We start from the raw sequence: 20,742 nt of genomic DNA on the forward strand, positions 1-20,742 counted from the left end.
GGCACAAATTAAGTCTGGATTCACTAAGCCTGGTCCTAGAGGGAGGTTTGAGGGCTGCACACTAACACCAAGGACTGCATCTGGGTCGGTATTTGAGGCAGACCAAGCGGCAGACGCTGTGGGGCAGGAGGGGGACAAGCCCCGCACACCAGCGAGCCCCGCAGGAGCTCCGCAGCTCTGCTGGCAGAGGCCGGCAGGCTCCAGTAGGGCTGGGAGAAGAGGCCAGGACTCACCAGCACGGCCTGGTCCTTGGCAGGCAGGACCTGCTCCAGGTGCCGGGCGATGGCTGCGCTCTGCAGCTGCAGCCGCTCGCAGCGGTCCACGATCCTGTTCTGGAGCGCAGAGAGAGGGCAGCGCCAGGCCTCAGCGGGGCCTCGGCGGCCGCAGGACCCCCGCCCAGCCTCGCACCTCTGCGATCCCTCTGCAGCCCCCCGTAAAGAGCCCTTCCCCACGGGGAGTCCTCGCACGGCCTCTGGCCCCAGCGTGGCCCCATGCCCTGCCAGGCTCCCCACGGAGAGCCTCCTGCCCCACACAGGACCCCTCTCGTGGGCCCACATCCCGCCAGGGGCCCCCACTCCCAGCCAGCCCCCCACAGTGTGCCCCCTTCCCCACGGGGTACCCCTCGTGTAGCCCCACAGAGTGTCCCCCTCACAGGACCCCCACACCCTGCTAGGCACCTCGCGGGGCCTCCGTCCCCACGGGGGACACTTCACGTGGGCTGCGTCTAAAGGGAGCCCCAGCGTGACCCCCGAACCTCCAGGAGCGCCCCCAGAGTGCCCATTCCCACAGGGGAGCCCTCGCACGGCCCCACACCCCAGCCGGACCCGCACACAGCCCCACCGCGAGTCCCGCTCCCACGGAGGCCCTTCCATGTGACCCCCACAGCCCAAGGGCGGCCCCGCATGGCCCCGGCCAGTTCCCCGCCGAGAGCCTTTCCCCCCGGGGTCGCTCCTCGCACGGCCCCGCACCCTGCCGGCAGCCCCACCGACAGCCCCGTTCGCACGGAGGATCCCTCATGTCCCGTTCCCGCCACGCCAGCAGAGACCCCAGCGGCTCCACGCCGCCCCGGGGCCTCCCCAGCCCCGCCGCAGGCCGCCCCACACGCCCCGGGCTGCCCTCGCTCCCTGGGGAACGGCCCCGGCCCGACGCTGGGACCCCGCCGGGGCCGGATCCCGGTGCCCGCCGCCGCTCACCCGCAGCTGCTCCGCCCGCTCCGGCGGCGCCCAGGGCCGCTGCCCCCCACGCGGCTGAGCCATGCCGAGCGCCGGCACCTGCCGTGGGGCGGCCCCGCCCCGCCCCGCCCCGCCCGGCCGCGCTCCGCCCCGCCCCGCTCGGCCCCGCCCCGCCCCGCCCAGCCGCGCTCCGCCCCGCCCCGCCCCGCCCCGCTCTGCCCCGCCGCGGACACCGACGCTGCCGGGCAGCTGCGGCGCCACCGGAGCGGACGGGACGGGACTGCGGAGCGCGGCCGCCGGTGAGTGCGCGGCGTGGGCGGTCCCGCACAGCCCGGCCCGTCGGGTTCCCGGGGTCGCGGCTGCGCTGGGCGCTCCGGATCCTTCCCGTGGGGCTGGCGCAGCTTTAGGGACCTATCTTGTCCCCACGTCTTTGCCTTCCCTGTGGGGTGGCCTCAGCGACAGGGACCTGTGCTGTCCCCGTACCCTCCCCAGGGGCCGCCTCGGCGACAGGGACCTGGGTTGCATCCCTGCTGCCCCAGTTAGACTACCCCACTACTTGTGCTGCTCTGCCTGGGCACTGCAGGGACCCGAGGTGCACCCCACTCGTCACCCAGGGGGCATCACTGATGTGGGGCCAACTCCAGCTATAGGGACCTGCAGCACTGTCATGAGGTCACCCCCAGCTATAGGGTCCTGAACCCCCCAGCCACAAGCACCTGTGCTGGCCTCATATGCTCCCCAGGGGTGCCCCAGCTATAGGGACCAGGGTTGTATCCCTACTGTACTCATCAGGCTGCCCCACATACTACTTGTGGGGCTCATTCCATCCACAGGGACCCGGGGTGCACCCAGGTGCCGCTCATGGGGCCACTGCCAGCTATAGGAACCTGTGCTGCTGCTGTGGGGTTATCCCCAGCTATGGGGTCCTGTACCACTGCCACAAGGTCACCCCCAGCTATAGGCTCCTGCAGCACTGCTGTGGGGTCACCCCCAGCTATAGGCTCCTGCGTCACTGCTGTGGGGTCACCCCCAGCTATAGGCTCCTGCGTCACTGCTGTGGGGTCACCCCCAGCTATAGGCTCCTGCATCACTGCTGTGGGGTCACCCCCAGCTACAAGGACCTGTATTATCCCCATACCCTATTGTACTCATCAGGCTGCCCCACATCCTGCTTGTGGGGCTCACTCCATCCACAGGGACTTGGGGTGCACCCAGTTGCCACCCATGGGGCCACCCCCAGCTGTGGTGCATCACTGCTGTGGGGTCCCAGCTGCCTGCAGGGACTGGGGGCTGCCCATGTCCTCCCCTAGGATGGTTGAACACCTCTCTTGTCAGGGACATTCACACCCATTGAAAGCGGGGAGGGGACTCTGCTGTGGCCCCTGTGCTCACTGCCGTGGACATGGCAGTGTCCTCAGTCCCTGGTACAGATGGCACTGCAGAAAGGGCTGTGGCAGCAGTAAGGGATGGGTTTGATTTCTGTTCAGCAGTGCTTTTGAGGGGAAGGGAGGCAGGCATGTGAAATGTATAGCATCATAGAATCAGCAGCTTGGAAGAGAGCTCCAAGCTCAGCCAGCCCAACCTAGCACCCAGCCCTGCCCAACCAACCAGACCATAGCACTAAGTGCCCCAGCCAGGCTTGGCTTCAACACCTCCAGACACACAGACTCCACCACCTCCCTGGGCAGCCCACTCCAATGCCAATCACTCTCTCTGACAACAACTTCCTAACAACATCCAGCCTGAACCTGCCCTGGCACAGCTTGAGCCTCTGTCCCCTTCTTCTGTCCCTGGCTGCCTGGCAGCAGAGCCCAACCCCACCTGGCTACAGCCTCCCTGCAGGCAGCTGCAGGCAGCAATGAGCTCTGCCCTGAGCCTCCTCTGCTGCAGGCTGCACCCCCCCAGCTCCCTCAGCCTCTCCTCTCAGGGCTGTGCTCCAGGCCCCTCCCCAGCCTTGCTGCCCTTCTCCAAACACCTTCCAGCACCTCAACAGCTCTCTGCAATGGAGGAGCCCAGAACTGGACACAGCACTCAGGGTCTGGCCTGAGCAGTGCTGAGTAATTCACTCTGCTGGCAGTGTAGCTTTGTACCATCAGCTGCTGCAGGAGGGTCCCTGTGTTAGCAGAGAGCTCTGTGGTGACCAGGGGCATGAAGAACATGTGCTGAGAGCCAGCCAGTGACACCTCTGAGGAGCATCCTGCTCTGGCCCAGGGCTCACAACAATCCTCTCTTCTCTGTAGTGGGTGAGAGGCTGGGGAACACAGACACCAGCCAGACCTCCTGCTCCCCTGCAGCCTTCCGTGGTCACCAGCAGCTCTCTGCTTCATCCAGCATGGATGTGAGATCCTTTCCAACCCAGGACTCAGCCACGGGTGGGGAAAGGAAGGGCTGGCTGGGGAGCAGAGTGACCATCACCATGGGAACAGCCCAGTGTGCCTCTGAGCTTCTGCCTACAATCTGCTTTTGCAGCAGAAGCAAATCCCAGAGCTCTTCTGATGTCTGAGACCTGGAGTCCTGCAGGAAAGGGCTCAGGGGTGCTGGGGGGGTGAGAAGCTGGACAGGAGCTAGCAATGGGCACTGGCAGTGCAGAAGGCCAAGGGTACCCTGAGCTGCATCCAAAGCAGTGTGAACATAGATGGAGAGAGGGCATCCTGCCCTCTTCTCTGCTCTGGGGAGACCTCACCTGCAGGGCTGGGGCCAGCCATGAGGCCCCCAGCACAGGAAGGACATGGAGCTGATGGAGAGGGTGCAGAGAAGGAATGAAAGATGATCAGAGGGCTGGAGAACCTCTGCTGTGGGGATGAGAGAGATGGAGCTGTCCATCCTGCAGGAGAGCAGGCTCCAGGGAGACTTTAGAGCTGCATCTCAATATCTGCAGGGGACCTGCAGCAGGCTGGGGAGGGACTGTTCAGAAGGGGCTGTGGGGATAGGACAAGGGCCATGGTGTGGAAGTGGAGCAGGGCAGAGTTAGGTTGGACATCAGGAGGAAGTTGTGGGGAGAGACTGGCACAGGCTGCACAGGGAAGTGGTGGAGACTCCATCTCTGAACTCCTTAAAGCTCAGCCTTGCTATGGCCTTGGTCAGCGTGCTCTAGCTGGAGGTGTCCCTGCTGCCTGCAGGGGGTTTGGACAAGATGAGCCTTGAGGGTCCCTTCCAGCCCAGTGCAATCTGTGACTCCATGGTTCTGGGTTTGTTCCCAATGTCCCCAGACAATTTGGTCTGGCCAAAAGAAGCCAACTGCCAGATGGTCTCTGCCCTGGGAGGTTCGTTGTTCTTCACACCTGAGCATGGACAGAGCAGGCAGAGGTTCCTTGGCTGTTGCTAATTGCTAACCACAGAGCCTGGCAGGGTAAAATTAGCAAGGGAGTGTTGTGTGGACCCCAAACCCTCTGGTTTGTTGTTGCCAGCTGCTTTCCAGCTTTGGGGGCCAGAGCCCTGCAGCAGGAGTTCTCTCTGCTGCCACAAGCAGCTGGGGGGGTGTCCTGCCTTTTTATTATCAGAATGCTGCTGAGCCAGAGGGCAGGAATGCCAGGGGACACCTGGCAGCCACAATCCAATTAGTGTGTCTCAAGCTAAGAAGCCAATTACTGTACCTGGCAATTCACTGTCACTGAAACTGGTTTCTGCTCAGTGGGGATGAGAGGGAGAGATGCTGCCATGGCCTGAGTCCTGCTCCACTAGAGACTCCTCCACCCCTACAGTGCTCCTGCAGGGATGAGAGGTTGTGGAGTGAGGGACACCCTGGAATGGGGCAGGCTGGCCCCAACCTGGGCAGCAAGTCTGTAGGAATCATCTCCCAGGGGCAGCAGTGGGGGCCCCTACACTGGGCTCAGCTTGCCCCTGGCTGGGCCAGCTCTGCTGTGGCCTAGGAAGGTTGGACCAGATGATCCTTGGGGTCCCTTCCAACCTGGCATTCTGGGATCCTGGGTTTGCTGAATGCATCTGGGTTGTCAGGGTGGTCTGGATCCAGCCCATGGGTCTGGACTTGGAGTTTGGGCACAGAAGCTGCTGCTCCCAAAGTGCTCCTCAGCTGCAGAAAGACCTCTTCAAGCTTTACTTGAGGTCAGGTTGGTCCAGTTAAGTGAGGGCACCTGTGGCTGCAGTTGCCTTGGTCTAAAGACACAGGTGCCACCAACCTCAGCCCAAAGGTGCTGGCATTCACCAGCCTGGAGGCTGGGGTCTGCAGGAGATGTGGAAGCCAAGAGGAGATAGTGGAGGGAGAGTAGGGAGACAGTAGGCAGCAGCTCCATCTCTGTCAGGGCCCCCCCAAGCCTGGGTCTTTCCTAAGCTCAGCTGTAAGCTCACCTCTGAAGCTGGCTCTGCTCCAAGCAGAAGGTCTGACTGGGGAGCTCCAGATGTCCCCTCCTCTGAGGATTTTCCTCTAAGTGAAGATGTAGATCCCAAGCCATGGATGTAAGAAATAGAAGCCTCTCTGGACTGCAGTGGTGCTGTCTCCTCACCTCCCCAGGCACTCGAGGTGCTGCTGTGATGCTCGCTGCTGTCAGCCATAGCAAGAGCTGTGCTGGTGTGCAGGGCCATGGGGAAACTGCAGAGTAAGATCAGCTTCCAGACCTCCAAATACAGGTAAGATAGCCCCAGGAGACCATGCCCTGAGGTAATAAACCCTGGTGAGAGGGAATGGGGCCCAGCAGATGCATGGAGAGTGCAGCAAAGCCATGGGGGCAGTGCTGTTGCTCAGTGTAAGAATCACATTTCCACTGTGACCCTCACTTCTGCAGCCTGCTCAGCTTCTGGGGACTGAAATGTGTGGTGTGGGCTCCTGGCCAAGGAGGCAGATGGTCTGCTGAGGGGCAGAAGAGTGTGGCTAGAAGGTTGAGTGAGGTTCTCTTCCCCTCTACTCTGCTCTAGTAAGGCCACATCTGGAGTCCTGTGGCCAGTTCTGGGCTTCCCAGTTCAAGAGAGACAGAGAACTACTGGAGAGAGGCTGCAAAGCTGCTGAGGGGCCTGGAGCAAAGGCTGAGAGCCCTGGGGCTGAGAGCCTGCACAAGAGCAGCCCCAGAGGGGTCTGAGCAGTGCTCAGCAACAGCTAAAGGGTAGGGGGCAAGAGGCTGGGGCCAGACTCCTGTCAGTGGTGCCCAGGGACAGGACAAGGGCAATGGGCGCAAACTGGAACCCAGGAGGTTGCATCTGAACAGGAGGAGAAAGTTATTTGGTGTGAGGGTGCTGGAGGCCTGGAGCAGGCTGCCCAGAGAGGCTGTGGAGTTTCCTCCTCTGGAGAGCTTCCAACCCCCCCTGGCCATTGTGCTGCTGGGCAAGCTGCTGTGGGTGCCCTGCCTGAGCAGGGGCTTGGACTGGATGCTCTCCAGAGGTTCCTTCCAGCCCCACCCTGCTGTGGTTCTGTGGAATGCAAAAGGTAGCCCAGCACAGCAGCAGGGCTGCAGGCCATGCTCTGTGATGGCTGAGGGGCAGCAGTGTGGCCCAGCTCTCCCAGCTGCTCAGAGCCTCAGCAGCTTTCTCCAGCAGGGTGGCACAGTCCAGTGCCCGGCAGCGAGGTGGCTGACCTCTGCCCGGTGGCAGAAAGGGGGACTCAAGGTGCCTGGCAAGGCTGGTGCCAGAGCAGAGAGCCTTAGAGACGTTCGTGGAAGTGGGGGCTGGGAGGGAGCAGCTTTCCTGTCCCACTTTGCCCCAGCATGCAGCCAGTAACCGTCTGATCTAGCAGCTGTGGGGCTGGGATGGGTCCACTCCATCTCTCCTCACCCGGGAGATGCATTTGTCCTTGGCTTTCCAAAGGCAGGCACTGGCACTCTGCAGCCCAGACAGTGCTGCCTTGGTCCCCCCGGGCAGCTGGGCTGTGCCTTAGAGCCCCCAGCAGCTGGGCCGTGTGTGCTGCCGCAGGGCCGATGGCTGCGCGGAGGACGCGGGAGCCGCCGGAGCCGCCCCGCAGCACAGCCCCGTGCACGCCGGCGCCGTCACCTCCGTGGCTGCTCTCCACGCGGACCTCTGCGTGTCAGGAGGCAGGGACAAGGTGAGCTGCCCCTGTCACCGGGCACACAGCACGGGCACGGCCGGGAGGGTGCTTAGGCAGGCTAAGAAAATGCGCTTTAAAGGTGAGCTTGAAACGGTCCCTGAAGGGCAGCAACTTCATCAGGAGCTGGGTTTAGAGAGAGAAGATGAGATTAGAGGGAGGGCATCCTGGGGGGCACTTGGGATCAAACCAAGGCTGAGAGCCCTGGGGCTGAGAGCCTGCAGAAGAGCAGCCCCAGAGGGCAGCTGAGCAATGCTGAAAAAGAGCTAAAGGGTGGGGGGCAAGAGGCTGGGGCCAGACTCTTGTCAGTGGTGCCCAGGGACAGGACAAGGGCAAGGGGCACAAACTGGAACCCAGGAGGTTGCATCTGAACAGGAGGAGAAAGTTGTTTGGTGTGAGGGTGCTGGGGGCCTGGAGCAGGCTGCCCAGAGAGGTTGTGCAGTCTCCTGCTCTGGAGAGCTTCCAAACCCCCCCTGGCCATTGTGCTCCTGGGCAAGCTGCTGTGGGTGCCCTGCTGGAGCAGGGGCTTGGACTGGGTGATCTCCAGAGGTCCCTTCCAGCCCCACCCTGCTGGGTTCTGTGAAATATAAAGAAGAAATGTTTGACACTGAGGGTGGTGAGACCCTGGCCCAGGTTGCCCAGAGAGGTGTTGGTTGCCCCACCCCTGCAACCATTCCAGGTCAAGCTCTGTAGGGCTCTGAGCAACCCTCCTGTAGTTGCAGATGTCCCTGCCTAGTGTAGAGGGCTTAGGCTGGACGAGCTTTAAAGGTCCCTTCCCACCCAAACCACTCTGATCCTGTAAGTGTTATAAGCTCAGATCACACCCCAAGCTCCCACCCAGGCCTGGCATCACCAGGCTGTCCCCCTTGTGTTGCCTGGCAGCAGGCAGGCTCTGCAGGCAGCTGTGTGTGCTGCGGGAGCTCCCAACCAGAACCTGCTCTGTCTCCTAGCTGGGGCTGTCCACAGGTCTTGGTGCAGCGCAACCAGGAGCCTGCAGGCTGCTCCGTGCCCTGCGCCCCGCTGCCGCTGCTGGCCTCTCCTCTCCCCGCAGTGAGGCTGCCTGCAGCTGGCGATCCGGGGCTGTGCTGACCCTGCTGCTGCTGCTGGTCTCTCCTCTCCCCGCAGTGAGGCTGTCTGCAGCTGGCGATGCGGGGCTGTGCTGACCCCGCTGCCGCTGCTGGTCTCTCCTCTCCCCGCAGTGAGGCTGTCTGCAGCTGGCGATGCGGGGCTGTGCTGACCCCGCTGCCGCTGCTGCTGCTGGCCTCTCCTCTCCCCGCAGTGAGGCTGTCTGCAGCTGGCGATGCGGGGCTGTGCTGACCCCGCTGCCGCTGCTGGCCTCTCCTCTCCCCGCAGTGAGGCTGTCTGCAGCTAGCGATGCGGGGCTGTGCTGACCCCGCTGCCGCTGCTGCTGGTCTCTCCTCTCCCCGCAGTGAGGCTGTCTGCAGCTGGCGATCCGGGGCTGTGCTGACCCCGCTGCTGCTGCTGGTCTCTCCTCTCCCCGCAGTGAGGCTGCCTGCAGCTGGCGATGCGGGGCTGTGCTGACCCCGCTGCCGCTGATGGTCTCTCCTCTCCCCGCAGTGTGGCTGTCTGCAGCTGGCGATGCGGGGCTGTGCTGACCCCGCTGCTGCTGCTCTCCTCTCCTCTCCCCGCAGTGTGGCTGTCTGCAGCTGGCGATGCGGGGCTGTGCTGACCCCGCTGCCGCTGCTGGTCTCTCCTCTCCCCGCAGTGAGGCTGCCTGCAGCTGGCGATGCGGGGCTGTGCTGACCCCGCTGCCGCTGCTGGTCTCTCCTCTCCCCGCAGTGTGGCTGTCTGCAGCTGGCGATGCGGGGCTGTGCTGACCTCTCCTCTCCCCGCAGCGTGTGGCTGTCTGCAGCTGGCGATGCGGGGCTGTGCTGACCTCTCCTCTCCCCGCAGCGTGTGGCTGTCTGCAGCTGGCGATCCGGGGCTGTGCTGCGCCGCTTCCTCGGGCACCAGCGGGAGGTCACTAAGGTGAGCAGCCGCTCGGCGGCGTCTGCTCTGCTGCGGTCTGGCGGCCACCGGGGAGCCAGGAGCGATGGTTTGTCACCCACAGAGCCTTGGCTTGCTTGTCAGAAAGAGGCCCTGGGCTTTCAGAACGCCTTGGGGTTCCCCAAGGTCTGGGCTGATGCTTTGCTGTCCAGCGTGGAGTGGCAAACAGGGATCCAGGAGGCTTGGACGTGGCTTACAGAACCACAGAGCCATACAGCTGGTCAGGCTGGAAGAGACCTTGGAGGTCATCAAGTCCAACCACTCACCTGGAGCTCACAATCCCACCCACTGCTAAGCCACTGTCACTAAACCACATCCCTCAGCACCACTTCCACGCAGGTTTTGAACCCCTCCAGGCATTAAACACCTGCCCTGCAAGAGAGAAGTGCCTCAGGAGCAGTCACCAGAGCAAGGACCTGGTGCAGAGATGCAGTTCTTCAGGTCAGGTTCCACCAGGCTCAGCACTGTTCTACACTCCAGCCGTGCCCAGGAACAGTGAATCTTCTTCTGGCATCCTGACCCAGAGCCAGCTGTGCAGGGGGGCTCCAGGTGTGCATGGCAGGGCTGGTGGGCAAGGATGGGGACAGTCCCCATTGGTCCCTTGTGCTGGGATACTGGAGGGGCAAAGGGGCTTATGAGGAGTGGCTGAGGGTGCTGGGGTGGTTCAGCCTGGAGGGGAGGAGGAGGATGAGAGGAGACCTCATTGCTCTCTACAGCTCCCTGAAAGGAGGCTGCAGTGAGGTGGGGGTTGGGCTCTTCACCCTGGTATCAGGTGAGAGGAGGAGAGGAAAGGACCTGAAATTGTGCCAGGAGAGGCTTAGGTTGGAGATGAGGAAAAGTTTCTTTGCTGCCAGAGTGGTCAGGGGTTGGCACAGGCTGCCCAGGGAGGTGATGGAGTCCCCATGCCTGGAGGTGTTCAAGAAACCTGTGGCCATGGCACCTGGGGCCATGGTTCAGTGGCCATGGTGGTGCTGGGCTGCTGCTTGGACTGGATGATCTCAGAGGGCTTCTCCAACCCAAACCATTCCAGGCCTCTATGATCCCCAGCACCATGCACTGGGCTGTACTGGGGCTTTGGGGAAGTGTTTTCCCATCCAATGAGTGATCTGTGAGGAAGAGGATCCAGGAGCACCCACCCAGCCCCCTGGTTCTGCAAGGACATGGGAACCACTGGTGGGTCACAGCCCCTCACTGCCCAAAGACAGGCATGGCCCCAGTGCAGGCTGGGGTTGAGCTGCTCCCCTGGCACTCTGGGGTGAGGTTTGCCTGTGGCCAGGACCTGGCAGAGCAGAAGCCAGCACGAATGGCCGGGGGGGGGGGCGGGGCGGGCAGTGTGGCCTGTGCACAGGCAGCATGGCCAAAGCAGAGTCTGAAGGTCAGGCTCTCCCCAGCCTTGTTTCTGCTCATCCTGGCGTTTGACACCAGCACAGGAGTGCTGTGCCCTCCTCAGGCACTGCTGGGCTGGGGGGGCAGCTAACTGGCTTCTCCCTCCCTGTCCTTGGCAGGTCACCTCTGCCCCTGGCTCAAGCAGAGTCTTCAGCGCCTCCCGGGACAAGACGGTGCTGATGTGGGAGCTGGATGGGACTGCAGGGCCAAGCCAGTGCTTCCCAGGACACCAGCTGGTGGTCACTGGGCTGGCTGTGAGCCCAGGTGAGGGGCACTGCTGCAACAGGGGCCGGGGAGACTCTTGGATGCCAACAAAGTTCCCTTTATTGTAACAAATCCACTGTCTTTTATAGTCAGTACAGTTCTGTTCTATACAGAAGGCTCTCAGTGGTTGGTTCATTAAGTTTCTCATGCATACTGCTGATTGGTTATTCTAACTCAGCTTCTTGCTAAGGTTTCACAACTTCTGCCTGGCTAAAACCTCTCATTAGCACAGGAATCCTTATGCTCTGGCTCCTTATCAGTACAGCAGACCTTGCAATGTAATCAGGTCAGCGTGTCATAAATTCCTCTTTCTCTCCCCCTGAGTAGTGTTATTTTACACAGGCTCTGGCCCAAGGTTTATGGTGTAACTCCTCCAAGGTTATCAGTTGTTCCTGGCTCACAGTGCCTAACCCTGCAGGGCACCACGCACCCATTCCCCAGGGATTCCTGGGCACCTTTCCTTGACCCTTGATTGATGTTCTCCCTCTGCACTGCTCTGCTGGGACCCCACCTGGAGCCCCTGGGACAGGAGAGATCTGGAGGTGCTGGGAGGTGTCCAGAGCAGGGCCACGAGGATGGGCAGAGGGCTGGAGCTGCTCTGCTGTGGGCACAGGCTGAGAGAGTTGGGGCTGTGAAGGCTGGAGAGGAGAAGGCACTGAGGAGACCTTCTTGTGGCCTTCCAGTGTCTGAAGGGGGCTGCAGGAGAGCTGGGGAGGGACTTTTTAGAGTAGTGATAGGAGTGGGGGGATGGATCCAAGCTGGAGGAGGGGAGATTCAGATTGGATGTCAGGAAGAAGTTCTTCCCCATCAGGGTGGTGAGAGCCTGGCACAGGTTGCCCAGGGAGGTGGTGGAAGCCTCACCCCTGGAGGTGTTTAAGGCCAGGCTGGATGCGGCTTTGGGCAACCTGATCCAGTGTGAGGTGTCCCTGGGCACGGCAGGGGGCTGGAGCTGGATACCCCCCGGGCTGCCTTCCAGCTGAGGGTTGTGTGGTTGTGTGCATCTCGTTGCAGATGGCTCCCAGCTCTGCACGGGCTCCCGAGACAACAGCGTGTGCAGGTGGGACACAGCCACGGGGCAGTGCCTGGGCAGAGCTGCCATCTCCAGGAACCTGGTAGGAGCTGCTGCTTCCTTGCCTCCCTTCCACCCTCCCCGCCGTGTCCCCCTGGCTGGCTGCTCGGTCATGCTGTGTGTGCAGGGGGAATTTGCCCTCAGCTTGGTGCTGCAAGAAGCCCTTGAGGCACTGCAGAGGTTGCTGTGCCCCTGGGGAGAGCAGTGTGAGGCTGGAGGCTGTTCTCCAGGCAACAGCCAGGAGCACAGGCACCGGGAGACAGCAGGGCTGCAGGGGAGCACAGCGTGCAGTGGGGGCTGCCCTCCCAGGGCAGCAGTGCAGCTGGCATGAGCACCAACTTCTGGTGCCCCGTGGTACCCCTGTCCCCATGGCTCTGTGTCCTGTTGGCACCTCCCTGTCCACAGATAACCTCAGTAGCTGCCCTGGGACTGAACCCTGGAGGGGAACTGCATTGGTGGGAAGCAGGAAAGAGCTTCATAGATTCATAGACTGGTTTGGGTTGGAAGGGACCTCAGAGCTCATCCAGTGCCAGCCCCTGCCATGGGCAGGGACACCTCCCACCAGCACAGCCTGCTCAAGGCCTCATCCAGCCTGGCCTGGAACACCTCCAGGCAGGGGCAGCCACAGCCTCCCTGGGCAGCCTGTGCCAGTCTCTCCCCACCTTCACTCTTGAGAATCTCTTCCTCCTCTCCACTCTCACTCTCCCCTCTCCCAGCTCAAAGCCATTGCCCCTCGTCCTGCCACTCCCAGTCCTCGTCCAGAGTCCCTCCCCAGCTCTCCTGCATCCCCTTCAGGCACTGGAAGCTGCTCTGAGGTCTCCCTGCAGCCTCCTCCTCTGCAGGCTGCACAGCCCCATCCAACACTTCCTGCTGACAGCCCAGCAGGAGGAGGAAGAGGCCAGGGGCTGGGTGGCTGTGTGGCAGCAGGCAGCCAGCAGGCAGGGCTGCAGGCAGAGGTGGCTCCTGCTGCTGCTTTCCTCTCCACAGGTGACACATCTCTGCTGGGTTCCTGGGGAGCCATACCTCATCCAGAGCTCAGAGGATAAAACCATCAGGTACCTGCCGTGGCTACTCAGAGAAGGGGCCTGCCTGGGGCACCAGGGGCTGCTTCCTGGGTCCTTTGCCATGCCCAGCTGGTCTCTGTGCCCTGCTCAGGGGGCCAGAAGCCACCTCCCAGCTTCACCTCAGTCGTGCAGCATGGTCCCTTGCCAGGGGAGCACAGTGTGGGGACACTCATGGCTGGGAGCAGCAGAGGGTGGTGACTGCAGGTGAAAAGGAGAGGTTATGGAACAGAGAGCTCAGCACAGGGCTGTGGGGAGGGATGGACCCAGGGCAGATCCACTGCTGTAGGGGAGGGATGGACCCAGGGCAGATCCACTGCTGTGGGGAGGGATGGACCCAGGGCAGATCCACTGCTGTGGGGAAGGGATGGACCCAGGGGAGATCCACTGCTGTGGGGAGGGATGGACCCAGGGCAGATCCACTGCTGTGGTGAAGGGATGGACCCAGGGGAGATCCACTGCTGTGGGGAGGGACGGACCCAGGGGAGATCCACTGCTGTGGGGAGGGACGGACCCAGGGGAGATCCACTGCTGTGGGGAGGGATGGACCCAGGGCAGATCCACTGCTGTGGGGAGGGATGGACCCAGGGGAGATCCACTGCTGTGGGGAAGGGCTGGACCCAGAAGCCTTCCAGGATTTGAGGGGGGCTACAGGAGAGCTGGAGAAGGACTTTTTATGGAGGCAGGTAGGGAGAGGCTGAGGGCTGAGGGCTTCAGACTGCAAGCAGCTGGACTGAGATTGGACATTAGGCAGAATTCTTCACCAGGAGGGTGCTGAGGCATGGAAGAGGCTGTCGAGAGAGGCTGTGGAGGCTGCAAGCCTGGAGGTGTGGAAAGCCAGCCTGGGCAGAGCCTTGAGCAGCCTGCTTAGTGGGAGGTGTCCCTGCCCAGGGCAGGGGGCTTGGGACTGGCTGATCTCTAAGGTCTCTTCCAAACCCAAGCTCTCTGTGATGCCATGAGCTAGATGTGAGGCTGCAGGGAGAGCTTCGGGAGCTTGCTCTGCTGGGAGGAAGGAGAGGACCTGCCCCGGGAGGGATGGCAGCAAGGGCAGAGCCGGGCACTGTGCGGGAGGGCACAGAGGGAAGCTCACCATGGCCACCTGAGTCCCCTTTCCCCTCTCCTGCTCCTACAGGGTCTGGGACAGCCGAGAGCTGCAGGTGGCCCACAGCTTCCCAGCCAAGCAGCAGCTGCAGACGTGCTGCGACGCCAGCCAGGACGGGCGGTACTGCCTCAGCAGCAGCAGCGGCTCGGCGGGGCAGGGCTGCGAGGCCACCGTGAGTGTCCCTGCAGCATCCCCGGGGATGCTCCTGAGGGGTGCCCCTGGATGAGACACTGGCACAGGCTGAGGGTGGGGAGACACTGGCACAGGTTGAGGGTGCTGAGACACTGGCACAGGTTTCCCAGGGAGGCTGTGGAGCACAGAAGCACCCAACGTGATCTTTGATCACGGGTGCTTCTGTGCTCCACAACCTCCCTGGAGGTGTTGAGGACCAGGCTGGATGAGGACTTGAGTGACCTGTTCTAGTGGGAGGTGTCCCTGCCTATGGCAGGGAGTTGGAACTGGATGAGCTTTGAGATCCCTTCCAACCTAAACCATTTCTGTGATTCTAAGTTGTTTCAGTTGGCAGCACAGAGGGCACAGGGATGCTGAGGGATGCCCTAGGCTGTTGTTTCAGTGGCAGCACAGAGGGCACAGGGATGCTGAGGGATGCCCTAGGCTGTTGTTTCAGCGGCAGCACAGAGGGGACAGGGATGCTGAGGGATGCCCTGGGCTGTTGTTTCAGTGGCAGCACAGGGGGCACAGGGATGCTGAGGGATGCCCTGGGCTGTTGTTTCAGTGGCAGCACAGGGGGCACAGGGATGCTGAGGGATGCCCTGGGCTGTTGTTTCAGTGGCAGCACAGAGGGCACAGGGATGCTGAGGGATGCCCTGGGCTGTTGTTTCAGTGGCAGCACAGGGGGCACAGGGATGCTGAGGGATGCCCTGGGCTGTTGTTTCAGTGGCAGCACAGAGGGCACAGGGATGCTGAGGGATGCCCTGGGCTGTTGTTTCAGAGGCAGCACAGAAGTTCCTGCAGACAGCCTGTCAGGAGTCCCTTGCTCCAGGTGTTTCCAAACCAGGGATTCTGTCCTGAAGTTTCTCAGCCCTGCACATGAGCTGAGCCCATCCCCTGCCAGGGAGAGCAGGGCTGAGGGCAGGAGCAGGCTGGAGGTGTGGGTTTCTGCCCACACAATCTCAGCCCATCCCATCAGCTCTGGTGGCTATGGGCACACACTCAATGGTCGCTGATGGTGAAAAGCCTCCAGGGGTTGAAGTTCCTCAGGAGCTGAGGGCAAAGGTGGTAGTAGATACCACACTGAGCACAGGTGGTACTCATCACACTCTGAGTACAGGTGGTACTCATCACACTGAGCACAGGTGGTACTCATCACACTCTGAGCACAGGTGGTACTCATCACACTGAGCACAGGTGGTACTCATCACACTCTGAGCACAGGTGGTACTCATCACACTGAGCACAGGTGGTACTCATCACACTGAGCACAGGTGGTACACATCACACTCTGAGCACAGGTGGTACTCATCACACTCTGAGCACAGGTGGTACTCATCACACTGAGCACAGGTGGTACTCATCACACACTGAGCACAGGTGGTACTCATCACACTGAGCAAAGGTGGTAGTAGATACCACACTGAGCACAGGTGGTACTCATCACACTGAGCACAGGTGGTACTCATCACACTCTGAGCACAGGTGGTACTCATCACACTGAGCACAGGTGGTACTCATCACACACTGAGCACAGGTGGTACTCATCACACTGAGCACAGGTGGTACTCATCACACTGAGCACAGGTGGTACTCATCACACTCTGAGCACAGGTGGTACTCATCACACTGAGCACAGGTGGTACTCATCACACTGAGCACAAGTGGTACTCATCACACTCTGAGCACAGGTGGTACTCATCACACTGAGCACAGGTGGTACTCATCACACACTGAGCACAGGTGGTACTCATCACACTGAGCTCAGGTGGTACTCATCACACTCTGAGCACAGGTGGTACTCATCACACTGAGCACAGGTGGTACTCATCACACTCTGAGCACAGGTGGTACTCATCACACTGAGCACAGGTGGTACTCATCACACTGAGCACAGGTGGTACTCATCACACTGAGCACAGGTGGTACTCATCACACTGAGCACAGGTGGTACTCATCACACTGAGCAAAGGTGGTACTCATCACACTCTGAGCACAGGTGGTACTCATCACACTGAGCATAGGTGGTACTCATCACACTGAGCACAGGTGGTACTCATCACACTGAGCAAAGGTGGTACTCATCACACTGAGCACAGGTGGTACTCATCACACTCTGAGCACAGGTGGTACTCATCACACTGAGCACAAGTGGTACTCATCACACTGAGCACAGGTGGTACTCATCACACTGAGCACAGGTGGTAGACATCACACTGAGCACAGGTGGTACTCATCACACACTAAGCACAGGTGGTACTCATCACACTGAGCACAGATGGTACTCATCACACTGAGCACAGGTGGTACTCATCACACTCTGAGCACAGGTGGTACTCATCACACTGAGCACAGGTGGTACTCATCACACTCTGAGCACAGGTGGTACTCATCACACTGAGCACAGGTGGTACTCATCACACTGAGCACAGGTGGTACTCATCACACTGAGCACAAGTGGTACTCATCACACTGAGCACAGGTGGTACACATCACACTCTGAGCACAGGTGGTACTCATCACACTGAGCACAGGTGGTACTCATCACACTGAGCACAGGTGGTAGACCTCACACACTGAGCAAAGGTGGTAGACATCACACTGAGCACAGGTGGTACTCATCACACTGAGCACAGGTGGTACTCATCACACTCTGAGCACAGGTGGTACTCATCACCCTGAGCACAGGTGGTACTCATCACACACTGAGCACAGGTGGTACTCATCACACTCTGAGCACAGGTGGTACTCATCACACTGAGCACAAGTGGTACTCATCACACACTGAGCACAGGTGGTAGACATCACACTGAGCACAGGTGGTACTCATCACACACTAAGCACAGGTGGTACTCATCACACTGAGCACAGGTGGTACTCATCACACTGAGCAAAGGTGGTACTCATCACACTCTGAGCACAGGTGGTACTCATCACCCTGAGCACAGGTGGTACTCATCACACCCTGAGCACAGGTGGTACTCATCACACTCTGAGCACAGGTGGTACTCATCACACTGAGCACAAGTGGTACTCATCACACACTGAGCACTGCCAAGGAGCTCCTGATCCAAACCCATCTTCCTTTCTCTGTCAGCCAGCTCCGTGCTGGCAAGGGACAGCAACGCAGCTGGGCTCTGACTGCAGCCTCCTGCCTTGCAGCTGTGGGACCTCCGGCAGACCAGGAGCCAGGTGAGGGAGTACAAAGGACACTTCCAGACCACCACCTCCTGTGTCTTCCTGCCACGGGGCCCAGCTCTAGCCCCCAGCATCGCCACATCCTCCTGTGACAGCACAGTGAAGGTCTGGGATCGAGACACCGGAGGTAGCGGAGGTTCCTGCCGGGTCTGTGTCTTAGCCTCCAGCTGCTTCCTTTGTTTCAGGCTCCACGTGGTGATGGGCACCGTGAGGCCTGGCATGGGGCATTTCTAGGACTTAGAGGGGGGCTACAGGAGAGCTGGGCAGGGACTTCAGCAGGGAGTGTAGTGACAGGATGAGAGGTGACAGTTTTCAAGCTGAAAGAGGGGAGATTGAGGCTGAGATGAGGAAGAAATTGTTGAGAGTGGGGGTGGGGAGAGACTGGCACAGGTTGAGGGTGGTGAGACACTGGCACAGGTTGAGGGTGCTGAGACACTGGCACAGGTTTCCCAGGGAGGTTGTGGAGCACAGAAGCACCCAACGTGATCTTTGATCACGTTGGGTGCTTCTGTGCTCCACAACCTCCCTGGAGGTGTTGAGGACCAGGCTGGATGAGGCCTTGAGCAAGCTGTGCTGGTGGGAGGGGGTTGGAATGGGATGGTCTTTAAGAGGCTTTCCAATCCAAACCCTTCAGGGACTCTAAATCTGTGGCTTTACTCTAACCCAGCTGCAGCACAGGGTGGAGATAAGCCCCAGAGCAACCCAGGGGCTTCTTCTGCTTGCCCTCCAGTGAAGGAGGGTGTTTGGGTGGGTAACCTTGGGGGTGCCAGGTGGTGTCCTTCCTGCAGTAAAAGGAAGCAACAAGATGGCTTTTAAAGCTCCATCCAAGCTCAGCAATGAAAGGACAAATGATAAGAACAGGGAGCAGAGGAACTCCAGGACTGCCACAGCTATGGAGTGGGAAGAGCAGAAGCTGTGCAGGGAGGAGCTGCTCAGCAGCTGCCCTCTCTGTGGTCACCCTCTTGAGGGGAGCTGTGGGCATTTCAGGGTTAACTCTGCTTGCTGCAGGGCACCGTGAGGGCAGTGTCCTGCCCTGAGCTGGGCACGAAGGCTGCTGACCTGCCAAGCCCTGCCATAGCAGCAGGCTTGTTAGTAATGCCTGGAGCAGAAGGCAGAGACCTCCTGGGAGGCAGTTCAGGTTCACAGTCACCAGCATTAGACACTGCCTGTGGCTGAGCACTTCCAGATGCACTCATTTAGCAGAGCGTGAAAGCAGAAATCTGAGCATCTCCCACAGACAAGCTCCCAGCTCCTGCCTCATCTCCTTCCACCCCTTCCCACTGCAGGCTGAGGGGGCTGTGGGGTTGGCCCCAGCTTTGTTTTCGACCCTTTTTGCCTCAACAACTTAGCGACCACCTACCCCCCACTCCCCCCACCCCCCAAGCCATCAGCCTGAGCTCAGCTGCTCTTGGAGGGGATCTAAGTCAGCAGGAGAGAAGCTGCCTGCAGCTTGGTGCCAGCTGGGTGAGCAGCTCAGCCTGGGGTTGGTGCCCGTTCAGATGCTGCCTCGGGGGGGGGGGGTGGGGGTGGTGGGTAATGGGCAGAAGGAGCAGAGCTGCTGGGGCTGGGTGCTGTGAATCTGAGTTCTCTGCCCCTGCTGGAGGTGTTACCGGAGCTGCATCGTGAGCCTGGCACAGCGCTCAGGAGGAACTTTTGGCCCGTAAGCAATGTGGGCAGAAAAGGGCTGCTGGGAATGGCTCCAGCCCTGCAGCTCTGCCTGCCCGTCCGTCTGTCCGTCCATCCCTCCCTGCTTCCTCCTCAGCCTGTATCCCTGTGAGCCGGCCTGGGCAGGGCACAGCTCCTCTGGGGGGCTTCGGTGGGTGGAGAGTCCCTTGCAGAGGGCAGAGCCTGAGGCTGCTGGGTGCAGGGACTCGGGGCAGTGCCGGGGGCAGCTCACCCACCCCAGGCGAGCAGCTGGGCACACACGGGCAGAGCAGGAGGTTGGTGTGGTCACCTCAGCAGACCAAGTGTCCCAGGTGAGCTCTCTCTTCCCTCCCCAGCCTGCCTGGCCACGCTGTGCCTGGAGGGGTCGGGGCCGCTGGCGTCGCTGGCCGCCTGCGACAGTTCCACACTGCTCTGTGCCAGCTCCGCCTCGGGCATCCACCTGCTGCGGCTGCGCCACGGCACCAGCCTGGCCCTGGAGGAGGTGGCAGCTTTCTGACGGCGGGGACCTGTCCCTCGGAGGTGGCTGCGTTCTGGCTGCGGGGACCTGTCCCTCGGAGGTGGCAGCGTTCTGGCTGCGGGGACCTGTCCTCGGAGGTGGCAGCGTTCTGGCTGCAGGGACCTGTCCCTCGGAGGTGGCAGCGTTCTGGCTGCGGGGACCTGTCCCTCGGAGGTGGCAGCGTTCTGGCTGCGGGGACCTGTCCCTCGGAGGTGGCAGCGTTCTGGCTGCGGGGACCTGTCCCTCGGAGGTGGCTGCGTTCCGGCTGCGGGGACCGGACCCTAGAGACCCCCCCTCAAGAGCTTCACTTAGCTGCAAGCAGCAGGAGCCCCTGTGCCTGTGGAGCAGCAATGTCTGACCAAAGGGCAGGGACATTCCCCGGTGGTAGGAAGGTACTGGAGCTGTCTAGAAGCCAGAGGCAGGCTCAGGCCAAGTTCTTGCTCCTGAGGATTTTATTCACGAAGCCTCCACGCCGGCTGGCTGGGGGTGAGGGAGAAGCCCAGGGCTGGTGGCTGACAACGCATCCCTGGAGACATTCACAATCAGCCTCGATGTGGCCCTGGGCAGCCTGCTCTGGTTGGAGGTGTCCCTGCAGACTTTGACGGTCCCTTTGAAGCTGACCCAATCTGTGAATCTGAGGGAGGAGCTGTGAAGAGCCTAGGGGCAGGCTGAGGGGTGCCAAGGGCATGGCCAGGGACCACCTGGCCTCCTTCCCTTGCCCCAACCAAGTGCAGCAGAGGGGGTGATGGAAGCCTGTTGTGGGCTGTAAATCCTAGCACAAGACAAGAGCGAACACAGGACAATCACTGGTGTCCAAATGCCATCCTAAGCCAGCTGGAAAGGAGGCAGCCTGCTGGGCACCTGCCCTCTGGGGATGGCAACCTGATGAGAAAGCTCCAAAAGGGACTTGCCCTGGCTGGGAGCCCCCAGCACAGCTGCCAGGCTCTGACCCTCCTCTAGCTGGCACTTCATGGAGAAGCAGCTTAGGCAGAGCTATGCAGCCTGGCTTAGCCCAAAGGATCAGCAGCTAAAGACCTTCTGCAGCAGCTGCTGGCCTCACCCCAAGTGCTGTCCCTGGGAGGGACTGAGAGCTGGCAAGCAGGATGGGGCAGATGCCATCACAGCAGCTAGAGAAGAACCCCCCAGCATTGTGCCAGGGGAAAGT

General features: G+C 61.0%; 2 protein-coding genes across 2 annotated transcripts in view; one reads left to right on the top strand and one right to left on the bottom strand.

Annotated features, from left to right (window-relative positions):
- The window catches only part of BSPRY (B-box and SPRY domain containing), a 16,643-nt gene extending 15,355 nt beyond the window's left edge, over positions 1-1,288 (bottom strand). Inside the window, exons 1-2 of the mRNA XM_064170918.1 lie at positions 1,194-1,288; positions 234-332 (exon numbers count right to left, since the gene is read on the bottom strand). Coding sequence (XP_064026988.1) covers positions 234-332; positions 1,194-1,256 — 162 coding nt within the window. The 5' untranslated portion in view covers positions 1,257-1,288. The remainder of the gene's footprint in view (positions 1-233; positions 333-1,193) is intronic.
- On the top strand, positions 1,255-19,663 carry WDR31 (WD repeat domain 31). Its single transcript, XM_064170930.1, has 10 exons — positions 1,255-1,471; positions 5,678-5,756; positions 7,029-7,158; positions 9,073-9,147; positions 10,671-10,815; positions 11,827-11,927; positions 12,872-12,939; positions 14,078-14,219; positions 17,381-17,543; positions 19,417-19,663. The coding sequence occupies exons 1-10, from the start codon at positions 1,255-1,257 to the stop codon at positions 19,575-19,577; spliced, it is 1,281 nt and encodes a 426-aa protein (XP_064027000.1). The 3' UTR covers positions 19,578-19,663.
- The last annotated feature ends 1,079 nt before the right edge of the window (positions 19,664-20,742 follow it).

This window comes from Pogoniulus pusillus, chromosome 35 (assembly GCF_015220805.1).
Source record: "Pogoniulus pusillus isolate bPogPus1 chromosome 35, bPogPus1.pri, whole genome shotgun sequence".
NCBI lineage: Eukaryota > Metazoa > Chordata > Aves > Piciformes > Lybiidae > Pogoniulus > Pogoniulus pusillus.